This window comes from Pelophylax lessonae (assembly GCF_965119305.1).
Source record: "Pelophylax lessonae genome assembly, chromosome: 7".
NCBI lineage: Eukaryota > Metazoa > Chordata > Amphibia > Anura > Ranidae > Pelophylax > Pelophylax lessonae.
The window spans coordinates 79,839,757-79,855,303 of record NC_138774.1 but is presented as its reverse complement, the minus strand read 5'-3'; the positions used below and the strand labels follow the sequence as shown (position 1 = coordinate 79,855,303).

Genomic DNA, 15,547 nt, shown 5'->3' with positions numbered 1-15,547 from the left:
GCCTGTCAGTACAGAATTCGGCCGACAGACCGCAGATTTGCAAGACTGGGCATGCTCAGAAAATTAAAAACACAGGGAAAGTTAACCATTACATGACATCACTTCTGCAGTCAGCTGAAGTCTGCAGACAAAATTCTTGTGCTGTCCTTGTGCTGTCTTTGCACTTTTCAACAGACACCGACATCCCGGGGAGAAAAGAGGAACATTTGTATGCCGACCATCGGTACGTGTGTACGGGGCTTAAGAATTCCTGTGTTCCTCAATAAATATCCTTATCCTGTAGGAGGCAGCATAACCTGACTGTCTAAGAATTCCTGTGTTCCTCAATAAATATCCTTATCCTGTAGGAGGCAGTATAGCCTGACTGTCTAAGAATTCCTGTGTTCCTCAATAAATATCCTTATCCTGTAGGAGGCAGTATAACCTGACTGTCTAAGAATTCCTGTGTTCCTCAATAAATATCCTTATCTTGTAGGAGGCAGTATAACCTGACTGTCTAAGAAATCCTGTGTTCCTCAATAAATATCCTTATCCTGTAGGAGGCAGTATAGCCTGACTGTCTAAGAATTCCTGTGTTCCTCAATAAATATCCTTATCCTGTAGGAGGCAGTATAACCTGACTGTCTAAGAATTCCTGTGTTCCTCAATAAATATCCTTATCTTGTAGGAGGCAGTATAACCTGACTGTCTAAGAAATCCTGTGTTCCTTAATAAATATCCTTATCCTGTAGGAGGCAGCATAACCTTAACCTGACTGTCTAAGAAATCCTGTGTTCCTCAATAGATAATAAAGAAAAGTGCATTGCTTTGGGCCCACCAGGATAAGAAGCCTATAAAGACAAAAGGGAATTATGGAAGAAAAACTGTATAAGGATTATAGTGTATTTTTATTTAAAGTCATTAGTGGTGATGCTGAAGCCTAGGGGGTCTCCCTATTGCACTTCAAAACATTTTGACCACATTCCTATAGATTTTCGAACGAATGTTTGTACAAACTTTCATACAAACGTTCTGATCTGTACATTTTATGATGTGACTTCTGTGGTTCAAAAGTACTTCAAAAAATGTTGTTGCTTATTCTAATAATACAGTTTGGGATTTAACTGGTGGTACTGGGTCTAGTGGTAGTTTGCTTACAGTTGGTTTTGGAATTAAATATTTTCCCCCAATCCCCAGTAAATGAACTCTAAAGCCACACACAGGCTTCTGTCACCAGTGACTTGTATGCTGTAGTTGCTACAACTGCTAGAGCCACAGGAACAATGGAAATACTCTGGAACTATCTACAATCCCTGGCATGCATTAGTGACTGCAGCTTCCAGCAGATTCTTGCACCGCTATTGTGAGCACAGAGGCTGATTGCTGGAGCTGCAGGAGAAAGTGAAGAACATACTGTATGGCTTTTAGCAATTAAACTGTTGCAAAAATGCTTCATTTATCACAAAAGTAGGCATTGTATAGAAATCAGGGCTAAGTTACTTCCAGGTAGCTCTGCTTGAAACTGACATAGTGGAGAATGGTGGGGGAACCGGTGACAGATAGGAGGATCTGACACTTCCGGAAGTGTCAGATCCCTATTGTTTTTGCAGGGCTTGTATCTAAGTAAATAAAGAAGAAAAAAATGATAGATGCAATAATTTGTGTTTTCAGTATTAAAAAGAATTGTGCAGATGATAACATGTAAAATATAAAGTCTAATGCCCCATCTAATGTAAAGTGTACAATAGTGAGATACTTTTAAATCACGCATACAGAGATCAGATTTGTAGAATATCGGATATTTGGCAGTGGGCCTTGATATGTGGTCTGATCTTCTCTTGTTCACGTTTGTCTCTTCCTCCAGGAACAGGAAAGCCGCCATCCAAAATGTCGCCATGTGTTTCAGATGAAAAATGTTTCCGAATGTAACCTAATGGTAAGAATTATCATTATTTTTCATGACTGTTCCTGTTTTCAATCAGGTTTCTTTAAATCAGTTTCTTCTAGAGTGCCGCACTAGTTTTTGGTTTATCTTTTATTTGTGGGCTTATTACTTTCTGTTGTTTTTATATCACATCTGATGGGTGTTCTAACCCCTCTACACTCTATTCAAACTAAAGTAAAAGGTTTCCTATGGAAATAGGGCAAAGAGCCGTGTTTCCGTTTAAAGCTGAACTCCAGGCAAACATCTAAATAATGAAATAAACTCATCGAAGTCATTTTACCTATCAAAGGGTTTATATTTCTGTCCATCCACTTCTGAGATTAACAACGCTCTGCCACGCAGCCTTGTCTGGCAGGGCAGGAGACCAGATTTTCCTCTGTTGCCTGTGACTGGACAGTGGAAGGAGAAGCAGCACACTGATGGGGCTCGTTTTTTTGTCACTGTGCTCTCTCCTCCTATCAACATGGCCCTTGTTAGCACATGATCACTGCAGCACACCTGATTGGCTCTGTGTGCTGCTTCTCCCTCTCCCAGTCTGAGGTCTGCTGTACAGGGCCTGCAAGGGGCTGATACCAGATCAAATTCAGATACTTACATTGCTTGCATTTATTAAAAAAACCTTTAATGATGTAATAATGATTACAGAGCTGCATTCATTTTGCCTTTTATATGTGTCTAGATTTTAGTTTTAAATGTTTCCTCATTGAAAGGCATGAAAAGGATTTGTGTCCCCTGTGTGCACTTTACTCATCATTGCTCTACTGCTTTCTTTTTCCAGGGGACGGAGAGACTTCCTCTGTCATTGTACAGGTTGTCACTGGTTGTAAAAGTCTTGGAAAATATGGCGCCGGACTCACTGGTGACAAACAATCTGGAAACATTCGCTATAATGCAGACCGAGCTGTCGAAATGTGTAAGTTTATATCACAATTCTTTCAACTATTTTCTTCTGTTTGGCACATGTAAGCTATTGTCTGCTGGGTGACGTCTGCATGTTTTCCAAAACAGAATAGCTGAATTTTATGGGTATTCGATAAAACTAGACATGTGCGATTCGTTTCGTTCCGAATATATATTGGGACACATTTTTTGTTATTTGGAGATTCAGATATATCCCAATACATGAATTGCAGTATAAATAAAGTTTACCGCATGCTCCGAATAACTAAACAAAATTTGTCAGAGTTTTGGAAGTTCAAATTGAAATTCGAATTGAATCATACATGGAATTTCAGTCGAATTCGAACTGTAAACATATTTCTGAGATCAAAGACTGTGTGCGTTATTCGAGAACCATTTTGAAAAAATGCTGTTTTTGTTAATCCAAAGATAATTTAGAGTCCTTGTAATCATTTTTGATGAAGATTTTTCTTTTGTTTGTTCACTTTGCCACATCGAAAAAAATAAAAATAAAGTTTTCAATTCGACCGATACAAAATTTATCGATTCGAAGGTTTCGAATAATAAAAATCAAGAGAGAAATCAAGAGAAATTCTAAGAGAATTTTAAAAAGACATAAAACAAATTCCAAATATGAATCCGAATACAAATAGAACGAATCAACCAAATTAAACAAAACGAAATAATTAGATTAACAAATCTAAACAAAATGAAACAAATCAAAATTTTCCGTCATGCACATGTCTATATAAAACATTTTATTCAAATTGTATGTCAATGGGTACATACTACATAGTCCATAGAATTCAAGTAAAAACAATTACTAAACCTTCAGCTGACCCTAAGGAAGGAAAAAACACCTATAAAGTAGGATCTGATTTGCCCTCATAATGGGGAACAACCTTCCTGATCGATAGACAATTGGACAATACAGAGGCGTAACTAGAACCTTCAGGGCCCCAGTGCAAGAAACCATGAAGGGCCCCCCGAACCCCTGGCTGGGGCCCTTCCCTTCAAGCCTGGGGCTCTTCCCACTGATCCTGGGCCCTTTACACTCGTTGCGGTGCCCTTTCACAAGTTCTGCAGTGGGCCCCCTTCCTGCCATCTTGGGGCCTCCCCACGGTGGTAGAATGCCATTGCCCAGTTGCAAGTGTGACCTTTGCGATCCTGGAAGTTCACCCACTGGTGTCAGTAGTTTTTATTTTTGGTATTTTATTTGTATAATTTTTTTATCATTATATTTTATTTTTTGATAATATCATTGACATCCCCTACAGCAGCCGGCTGGAGAGGGGGGGGGACCAGGGGAGCACACAGGGGCCCAGAGACAGCAGAACACAAGTGAACTGGATAGGAGGAGTGGCGGGGGCAGCATACAGAGGAACCAATCTCCTCCATTTTCCTCCTGCAGCTACAGGAGGAAAAAGGAGGACAGTGATTTCTCTACATGCTGCCCCCGCCACCCCTCCTATCCAGGTGTACAGGGGGGCCCGGTTGCAATTGCAATTGCAACCCCTGTAGTTACGTCCCAGGGACAATATTAATCAACATTCTACAATATATAAAATATTAGCAGACATTTATATTTTGTGCACATACAAACACACCCAACCCTTTTCAAAAGGGTTTGCACAGCCAGAAAGGGGTTGAACCTTTTTTTATTTTGCTGTCTATATCCCATTTAGTAGATTTTCCTTCATTTCCATTTTCCTGAAGACTCAACAGGAAGTGAAAGGAATCTCTACAAAGCGGGAGGAATTGCCCTTGTAGACAGGTGTCAATTAAACACATGTCCCTATCCAATTAATGCTCGCCTCTTGTTCTGGTGATGACTGTGAAGTTCCAGGTTTCTCACCACTTTCTATCAGTGATCACAGGGAACAAATAGAGAGGCTGAATCTACTAAATAGCGACACAGACAGGAATAAAAAAGAAAAAATGACAGGGGTTCCAACCCTTTTTTGCTATTTAAAATGGAAAAATGTTGACTAGAACTGGCTCTCATGGAAGGCTATTATACACTTTCACAACACTTACAGTAAAGAATCCTTTCCTAAATTTAAGTGCAGGGTAACACAGTTCTTCTTTCCTTTCTATAACTGTTTATATTAGTATTTTTGGATCCCATATTATAGTAAGTACACAATACAGAGGATTGTAGTTTAGGCGTTGTACATTTGGCATGATAATTGTGAAAATTGTTGCATACAGAAAAGTTGCTTGGCTAACATTTGGACTTTTTGCAGGAGGCAACAAAATCCCAAAAGGGAGAAGTCTGTCAGCGACAACTGATGAAGAACATGGACAAGGTATGTCAGGAACAAATGACAAAAAATTTTTGATGTTGTGCTCTGAAGTTGGGGGCCATGCTGCAACCATGAGCCAAACGCTGGGCTCACAGTTGATGCATGCTATTTCAATATAAAATCCTGATTTGGCCGATGCTATACCACCATTTAAAAAGCAATCCTTCATGGATCGCTGTTCAGAGGGGTGGTGAGAAGTGCCACCTGTGTGAATGAGGCCTAAGCGGGTTTCAGACCTTCTGTGTGTTTTACATTAGAGGGCTGGCAGCCTGCTAAGATTCTGCTGTATTAGAAAGTTATCAAAAAGGAAGGGAACTAAGATCTCAGGGCCTCTATTGTGAACTTGTGAAGATGAATGTCTCCACAATGTCTATAGCTACAGCAATGAATGGAGGCTTGCTTTAATGTGCTTTGCTGCTTGTCAGAATATGTCAACAGAGATGAAACAAATCCTCCTTCATTGGTTTTACATGTATATCTGCTGTCTTCAGCTTGCTATATTCTCTAGAAAGTGCACATTGTGTTAGAATTTGTTCTTCCTGTTTCATCTGTGGGAGTGGAGTCCTGGCATACACTGTGTGACAGATAAATGGAGGCAAGGCACACCCCCCCCCTTCACATAGGTAGAAGAACGAAAATACTTGCAGAGATGTGCTGTGAATAGACCAGCTCTCTGCTAATCTATTCATAGCACCCAACCCAACACAAATTTTCAGCTGCTTTTATCTCCAGTGTCGGATAACTTTCCAGAAGTTATCATGCTGATAACAGAAGAACAAAATAGCAGAAAATCATGGGACTTAGTGCTTTGGAGAGAGATAAGTAAACACTACAGATATATGTGCCCAGGTCAAGATTCATGAATCGGGTGTACATCCACTAAACACACTAGCTTCTTTACATTCAGGATATTGGAAACAAAAAGAATGAGCCTTTATGTATACAGGGCTGAGGACTACTTCCATGCCTAAAGGTGACAGTGCTGGTTGCTTGGCAGTCCATTATCAAGCACCAGCACTATCTCTTGAGGAAGAGAAGAGAGAGTCACATGCTACTCAAAATCCAGAAGTAACAATTATTTTTTTTCAATCCCATTGGCAAAGTGGCCAGGGAAATAAGCAAAAGGTGAAATGTGCTACCGATGGAGCCATTATTAAAGTGAATCTCTTTATCTGCCCTGCCCCTCACTTTAACTTAACCACAGGTCTGCAACTACCTTTCCAGTCTGCAAATTTCTAAAAATACTGGGGAAGTGGTGTAATGAGAATGATTGCAATATTTATCCTACTGAATGAAGCACTATTATTGAGCAGAACTTAGCACTGGGGGCATAGAGGCAACAGGACTGGAGGGGCTGAACTGTAAGCGGTGCACGTGGTGTCCTAAAGGGACAAATGCCACGACTTTGATTTATTTCTAGACAGAGTACTTCTTCCAATACCAATCTGTTACTATGTATCCCTCTAGGTTTCTGCAGAATGTCTACAGAGCAATGTTCTGTTCAACCTTATCTGGACTCTTATTGAAGATGTGGGCTTTGTCCTTCCTGGGAATCATCACAGAGGTGTGGAGAAAGAAAGTCTGCCAGTCAGCCCCAAAGTTCAATCTTCAAAGAAACGTAAAGGAAAAGGAAAGCACAAAGGCAAAAAGAACAAAACAAAGTCGGAAAAAACTGCTGCAAAACAAACCAAAAATAAGCTGCCGTTGAATTGAGATTGACAATGAAACGCTACCTGGTTCCTTCTTAGAGACTTAGGTTTCTTGAAATGTTACCTCATCTACTGTGATATAGTGTTATAGTTGCATATAACATGTTTTTATCGTAATGTTTTTATGGTATATATTTATAGATGGATTTTTGTGGCAATGCCATAAAATCTTGTGAAAGCTGATTATGTATTGTACTATGTATTTATTTAACTATAACATGTATTATTATTTTATATTATAAAATGTGATAAGAAAAAAATATTTTCTTTTAAATGTTCATGTTTTTTGTTATATTGACAAAAATATTTCAATATATTTTATCTATTGAGATAAAGTATTCTATTGGCATACAATATGTTTTGATATTGTAAAATATTTATGAAATATATTTAATAATATATATGGACGGATTGTAGTGTTATGTATTAATGTATTTAACTTTAATATTTTTTATAATAAAATGTGATAAAAATGTATTTTATATCAAATGTTCAGTTATTTTTTATATGGATTAAAATCTTTAAATATTTTTTATTCTTGTATTGATTATTTTCATTTCTTATCAGCAAAAGCGCACTGAATTACTGTTTAAATCTGTCACACTTGTTTAGTCTGCCTGGGCATTTTGGTTGAAAAGGGCTGGTTTATGGCACAATGCACACAGCTGCATAAAGATCCGCAATGCAGTGATGCAATAAAACTTTATGTTAGAGTGCAATAGTTTACTCGTATACGCATGTATACACAAGTGCATATTAGCATATACAGGTACATTCAAATACCTGCAGCTAGAAAAGAATGAAGAAGAATTGTAAATGTGTGCACACCTACACACATGTATGCTCCTGTACACATGTATAAACAAGGTCTTTACAGAATATAACTTCGGGTTTTTACTCTGGATCCTTCTGCCGCCAATATTCTAGGTATAAACAGTCTATTGCTGTGTGACAGACGTCCTCTTTGCTGTAAACACGAGTGATCTGTAGGAGGTTGGAATGTCGGATAGGAGAGGAGGGAAGTACCTTCCTGGTTACATCACCTGTTCACCTGAACAGAAGGAAAGCGAAAGCCGAACAGAACTTCCCACAGTCGTTTCCTTTCCATACTTCATTAAAGAAGCCTGGACATCATGAAAATGAATATATTGCTTTGCTGCAGACTTGGATATAAAAGGCTCAGCATGGAAAGTCTTGGTAGAGTTCTGAAATCAGCACTGGAGAGGCTGCAAGTACTGCAAAGATTTCAGACAAAAGACCTATTACAGGTAAGTGCGCAATCTATATGATGGAGCTGATCAATGATCAATAATACAATATTCTTGGCAATCAGCATAAGTGCTATTTATACCTCTGCTTATGGTTCTAATTTTTCTTTTTTTATTCTTGTTGCAGAAATGTACACTATTATCAAATTGGTGGTGGCCACTTTCTTATGTTGCTTATTCCTGCAAAATACAGCAGTGGGAAAACCAATACATTGCCACCCGTCTATACTTAAAGGAATACTCCTTGGTGCCATGCCACATGTCAGAGAGCTACAGAATCTATATGTAAGTGGATATAGCAAAGCAATAATCTTGATACCCAGTAACTGCAAAAGACTGGTCCAGTTTGCACACTTGATCATCATTGGTGACACTGCAATTCAATGAAGGAGAAAAAACTGAAAATTGTATTCTCAATGTTCCTTTCCTTTCCCGGTGCATCTTCATGGAAGCATACGATGAATTGTGGATCTGCCCCCTCAAGCCAATAGGACTGGAAGTGTATACATTTTAAAGACCACCCCCCCAAGACCCCATTCTTTCTATCACCAAAAGGGTGGGAATGCATATGCTGGTATTAAGATGCATCAGGAACGGAAATATAAAATTTTTCATTTTTTTGGAGCATCATGGCAGTTTACAATGGGGAATACATCACCATATACAGGGAGGGTTGGAGTGAGAAAGAAAAAAAAAATCAAGGTCTTGTTAGGGGGGGTGGGGGGTCTCCAAAATGCACATACTTCTGATTCTGTCAGGTTGAGGGGGTGGACCACAACTCATCATATGCACCATGTTGAAGATTTTTGTCCTCACCATAAAATCCTTTTCTTGGAGTCCATTGAGGAACACAGGAATTTTCGAATTCTTAGACAATTGGGGATTATAATATCCCTATCCTGTAGGAGGCAGTATAACCTGACTGTCTAAGAATGCCTGTGTTCCTCAATAAATATCCTTATCCTGTAGGAGGCAGCATAACCTGACTGTCTAAGAATTCCTGTGTTCCTCAATAAATATCCTTATCCTGTAGGAGGCAGTATAACCTGACTGTCTTAGAATTCCTGTGTCCCTCAATAGATAATAAAGAAAAGTGCATTGCTTTGGGCCCACCAGGATAAGAAGCCTATAAAGACAAAAGGGAATTATGGAAGAAAAACTGTATAAGGATTATAGTGTATTTTTATTTAAAGTCATTAGTGGTGATGCTGAAGCCTAGGGGGTCTCCCTATTGCACTTCAAAACATTTTGACCACATTCCTATAGATTTTCGAACGAATGTTTGTACAAACTTTCATACAAACGTTCTGATCTGTACATTTTATGATGTGACTTATGTGGTTCAAAAGTACTTCAAAAAATGTTGTTGGTTATTCTAATAATACAGTTTGGGATTTAACTGGTGGTACTGGGTCTAGTGGTAGTTTGCTTACAGTTGGTTTTGGAATTAAATATTTTCCCCTAATCCCCAGTGAATGAACTCTAAAGCCACACACAGGCTTCTGTCACCAGTGACTTGTATGGTGTAGTTGCTACAACTGCTAGAGCCACAGGAACAATGGAAATACTCTGGAGCTATCTACAATCCCTGGCATGCATTCGTGACTGCAGCTTCCAGCAGAGTCTTGCACCGCTGTTGTGAGCACAGAGGCTGATTGCTGGAGCTGCAGGAGAAAGTGAAGAACATACTGTATGGCTTTTAGCAAGTAAACAGTTGCTAAAAATGCTTTATCACAAAAGTAGGCATTGTCTAGAAATCTGGGCTAAGTTACTTCCAGGTAGCTCTGCTTGAAACTCTGACATAGTGGAGAATGGTGGGGGAACCGGTGACAGATAGGAGGATCTGACACTTCCGGAAGTGTCAGATCCCTATTATTTTTGCAGGGCTTGTATCTAAGTAAATAAAGAAGAAAAAAATTATAGATACAATAATTTGTGTTTTCAGTATTAAAAGAAAATTGTGCAGGTGATAACGTGTAACGTGTAAAATGTAAAGTGTAAAAGCCCAACTAATGTAAAGTCTAATGCCCCATCTAATGTAAAGTGTGCAATAGTGGGTCACTTTAAATCACACATACAGTGTTCAGATTTGTAGAATATCGGATATTTGGCAGTGGGCCTTGATATGTGGTCTGATCTTCTCTTGTTCATGTTTATCTCTTCCTCCAGGAACAGGAAAGCCGCCATCCAAAATGTCGCCATGTGTTTCAGATGAAAAATGTTTCCGAATGTAACCTAATGGTAAGAATTATCATTATTTTTCATGACTGTTCCTGTTTTCAATCAGGTTTCTTTAAATCAGTTTCTTCTAGAGTGCCGCACTAGTTTTTGGTTTATCTTTTATTTGTGGGCTTGTTACTTTCTGTTGTTTTTATATCACATCTGATGGGTGTCCTAACCCCTCTCCACTCTATTCAACCTAAGGGCTCTTTCACACGGCCGATCAGTTTTTATTCTCCGCTCCAGTCCTTTTTTTTTTTTTCACGGAGCGGATGACATTTGTGTCATCCGCTCGGTTTGTCCGCATATCATCCCATCCGTTTGCGGATGATATACGGACATAATGTAAGTCTATGGGCATTGCGGATGTCAGCGGATGACACCGCTGACATCCGATTTTGCTTCCTTTCTGTTTTTTGAACGGAGGAAAAATGGGGTTCTGTTCCATTCCAAAAAACCGAACAGAACTGAAAGGAAGAAAATTGGATGTCAGCGGATGGTATTCCGCTGACATCCGCAATGCCATAGACTTACATTATGTCCGTAAATCATCCGCAAAAAAAAAGGGTGATTTGCGGACATACGGAGCGCCCGTGTGAAAGGACCCTAAAGAAAAAGGTTTCCTATGGAAATAGGGCAAAGAGCCGTGTTTCCGTTTAAAGCTGAACTCCAGGAAAACATCTAAATAATGAAATAAACTCATGGAAGTCATTTTACCTATCAAAGGCTTTATATTTCTGTCCATCCACTTCTGAGATTAACAAGGCTCTGCCACGCAGCCTGGTCTGACAGGGCAGAAGACCAGATTTTCCTCTGTTTCCTGTGACTGGACAGTGGAAGGAGAAGCAGCACACTGATGGGCTCGTCTTTTTGTCACTGCGCTCTTACCTTCTATCAACATGGCCCTTGTTAGCACATGACCACTGCAGCACATCTGATTGGCTCTGTGTGCTGCTTCTCCCTCTCCCAGTCTGAGGTCTGCTGTACAGGGCCTGCAAGGGGCTGATACCAGGTCAAATTCAGGTTCTTACATTGCTTGCATTTATTAAAAAAAACCTTTAATGATGTAATAATGATTACAGAGCTGCATTCATTTTGTCTTTATATGTGCCTAGATTTTAGTTTTAAATGTGTCCTCATTGAATGGCATGAAAAGGATTTGTGTCCCCTGTGTGCACTTTACTCATCATTGCTCTACTGCTTTCTTTTTCCAGGGGACGGAGAGACTTCCTCTGTCATTATACAGGTTGTCACTGGTTGTAAAAGTCTTGGAAAATATGGCGCCGGACTCACTGGTGACAAACAATCTGGAAACATTCGCTATAATGCAGACCGAGCTGTCCAAATGTGTAAGTTTATATCAGAAATCTTTTAACTATTTTCTTCTGTTTGGCACATGTAAGCTATTGTCTGCTGGGTGACGTCTGCATGTTTTTCAAAACAGAATAGCTGAATTTTATGGGTTTTAGATAAAACAAGACATAAGCGATTCATTTCGTTCCGAATATATATTCAGACAAATTTTTTGTTATTCGGAGATTCAGATATATCCCAATACACGAATTGCAGTATAAACAAAGTTTACCAAATTCTCAGAATAATGAAAATAAATTAGTCAGAATTTTCGGAAATTCTAATTGAAATTCAAATCGAATTTTACATTGAATTCCAGTCGAATTTGAACTGTAAATATATTTCTGAGATTAAAGACTGTGGGTGTTATTCGAGAACCATTTTTGAAATAATGCTGTATTTGTTAAGCCAAAGATATTTTAGAGTCCTTGTAATCATTTGATGAAGATTTTTCTTTCTTTTGTTCACTTTGCCACATTCAACTCGAAAAAAAAAATCTAAAGTTTTCAATTCGACCGAAATTTATCGATTTAAAGGTTTCAAATCAAAAAAATTTAAGACAATTTGAAAAAGACATAAAACAAATTCCGAATACGAATCCCGAATACGAATTGAACAAATCAACTGAATTAAATGAAATGAAATAACTGGATTAACGGCTTGCCGACCGCTCACAGTATATTTACTGCGGCAGTCAGCTCCTCCTGGGCAAAGCGACGTAGTACTACGTCGCTCGCCCAGGAGCCTGTAGGGGGCAAGCGCGCGCCGCCAGAGGCGCGCTCCCGCCCCCACTCGTTCACAGCCATCCCCGCAGCACGTGTGACCGGCGGCTCCGATGCCCACTGGAGAGGGAGAAAGCAAAGCCGTCTGTCATTCTCCCTGGTGTAACTGCAGAGGCTATACTATCCTGCTATGTAGGATCGTATGTCTCTGTGATTACATCACAAGCCACGCCCCTTGACAGTTAGAATCACGCCTCTAGGGACACACTTAACCCCTTGATCACTAATAAAGTTAACCCCTTCCCTGCCAGTGTAATTTTTACAGTAACAGTAGCACTAATTACTGTAGTAATGTCACTGGTACCCCCAAAAGTGTCAAAAATGTTAGTCAGGGGTCCGATCTGTCCGCCGCAATGTCGCAGTCCCGCAAAAAAAATCGCAGATCGCCGCCCTCTTTTTTTGTTTATAGCGCAAAAAATAAAAATCACACAGGTGATCAAATACCACCAAAAGAAAGCCCTGTTTGTGGGAAAAAAAGGACATCAATTGCATTTGGGTACAGTGTTGCACGACTGCGCAATTGTCCGTTAAAGTCACGCAGTGCAGAATGGCAAAATAGGCCCTGGTCTTTGAGCCACCAAATCCTCCGGGGCTTAAGTGGTTAACGAATCTAAACAAAGTTAAACAAAACAAATTTTTTCATCATGCACATGTCTATATAAAACACTTTATTCAAATTGTATGTCAATGGGTACATACTACATAGTCCATAGAATTCATCTAAAAACAATTACTAAACCTGCAGCTGACCCCAAAAACTCCTAAAAAGCAGCATCTAATTTACCTTTAAATGGGGAAGAACCTTCCTGATCGATAGACAATGGGGGAATATTAATCAACATTCTACCATATATAAAATATTAGCAGACATTTATATTTTGTGCACATACAAACACACCCAACCCTTTTCACAGGGTTTGCATAGCCAGAAAGGGGTAGAACCTTTGTTTTCTTGCTGTCTGTATCTCGTTTGGTAGATTTTCCTTCACTTCCTGTCCTGAAGACTCAACAGGAAGTGAAAGTAATCTATACAAAGCGGGAGGAATTGCCCTTCTAGACAGGTGTGAATTAAACACATGTTCCTATCAGATCACCTCTTGTTCTGGTGATGACTGTGAAGTTCCAGGTTTCTCACCCCTTTCTATCAGTGATCAAAGGGAACGAATAGAGAGGCTGAATCTACTAAGTGGGGACACAGACAAGAATAAAAAAAATAAAATGACAGGGGTTCCAACCCTTTTCTGCTATTTAAAATGGAACAATTTCGACTAGTACTGGCTCTCATGGAAGGCTATTACACACTTTCACAACACTTACAGTAGAGAATCCTTTCCTGATTTAAGTGCAGGGTAACACAGTTCTTCTTTCTGCTTTCTATAACTGTTTATATTAGTATTTTTGGATCCCATATTATAGTAAGTATACAATACAGAGGATTGTAGTTTATGCGTTATACATTTGGCATGATAATTGTGAAAATTGTTGCATACAGAAGTTGCTTGGCTAACATTTGGACTTTTTGCAGGAGGCAACAAAATCCCAAAAGGGAGAAGTCTGTCAGCGACAACTGATGAAGAACATGGACAAGGTAAGGAACAAATGACAAGCAATTTTTGATGATGTGCTCTAAAGTTGGGGGCCATGCTGCAACCATGAGCCAAGCGCTGGGCTCACAGTTGATGCATGCTGGTTCAATATAAAATCCTGATTTGGCCAATGCTATACCACCATTTAAAAAGCAATCCTCCATGGATCGCTGTTCAGAAGGGTCGTGAAAAGTGTCGTCTGTATGAATGAGGCCTAAGCTGGTTTCAGACCTTCTGTGTGTTTACATTAGAGTGCTGGCAGGCTGCCAAGATTCTGCTGTATTAGAAAGTTATCAAAAAGGAAGGGAAATAAGATCTCAGTGCCTCTATTGTGAACTTTTGAAGATGAATTTCTCCACAATGTCTATAGCTACAGAAATGAATGTCCTGGCATACGGTGTGTGACAGTTGATTGGGGGAAAGGCACCCCCCCCCCCCCTTACATAGGTAGAAGATTGAAGATATTTGCAGAGCTGTGCTGTGAATAGACCAGCTCTCTGCTAATCTATTTATGGCACCCACCCCAACACAAATTTTCAGCTGCTTTTATCTCCAGTGTCGGAGAACTTGTCAGAAGTTATCATGCTGATATCAGAAGAACAGAGTAGCAGAAAATCACGGGACTTAGTGCTTTGGAAAGAGATAAGTAAAATCCGGATGTACCAACTATTTTTCTTCACTACTATCGGCAAAATGGAGTGGCCAGGGAACTAAGCAAAGGTGAAATGTGCTACTGATGGAGCCATTATTAAAGTGAATCTTTTGATCTGCCCTGCTCCTCACTTCAACTTAACCACAGGTCTTATCCTACTGAGTGAAGCACTATTATTGAGCAGAACTTAGCACTGGGGGCATGGAGGCAACAGGACTGGAGGGGCTGAACTGTAAGCGGTGCATGTGGTGGCATAAAGGGACAAATGCCATGACTTTGATTTATTTCTAGACAGAGTACTTCTTCTAATACCAATCTGTTACTATGTATCTCTCTAGGTTTCTGCAGAATGTCTACAGAGCAATGTTCTGTTCAACCTTATCTGGACTCTTACTGACGATGTGGGCTTTGTCCTTCCTGGGAATCATCACAGAGGTGTGGAGAAAGAAAGTCTGCCAGTCAGCTCCAAAGTTCAATCTTCAAAGAAGCGTAAAGGAAAAGGAAAACACAAAGGCAAATAGAACAAAACAAAGTCGGGAAAAAAAGTGTGCCTTTTTTAAAGAAGACCCAATAAGCTGCCATTGAATTGAGATTGATAATGAAACTCTACCAGTTTCCTTCTTAGAGACTTACATGTCTTGAAATTTTACATCATCTACTGTGATATAGTGTTATAGTTGCATATAACATGTTTTTATCGTAATGTTTTTATGGTATATATTTATAGATGGATTTTTGTGGCAACGCCATAAAATCTTGTGAAAGCTGATTATGTATTGTACTATGTATTTATTTAACTTTGACATGTATTATTATTTTATATTATAAAATGTGATAAGAAAAATAT

At 39.4% G+C, this 15,547-nt stretch overlaps 1 protein-coding gene across 1 annotated transcript; it reads left to right on the top strand.

The window, feature by feature from the left end:
- Positions 1-11,580: 11,580 nt before the first annotated feature.
- On the top strand, positions 11,581-15,221 carry LOC309560477 (uncharacterized protein; the record flags this gene model as incomplete). The annotated part of the gene is made up of 3 exons (XM_082264110.1): positions 11,581-11,676; positions 13,988-14,050; positions 15,039-15,221. Exons 1-3 carry the CDS (start codon positions 11,605-11,607, stop codon positions 15,219-15,221), a joined length of 318 nt encoding a protein of 105 aa, XP_082120236.1. The 5' UTR covers positions 11,581-11,604.
- Positions 15,222-15,547: the final 326 nt, after the last annotated feature.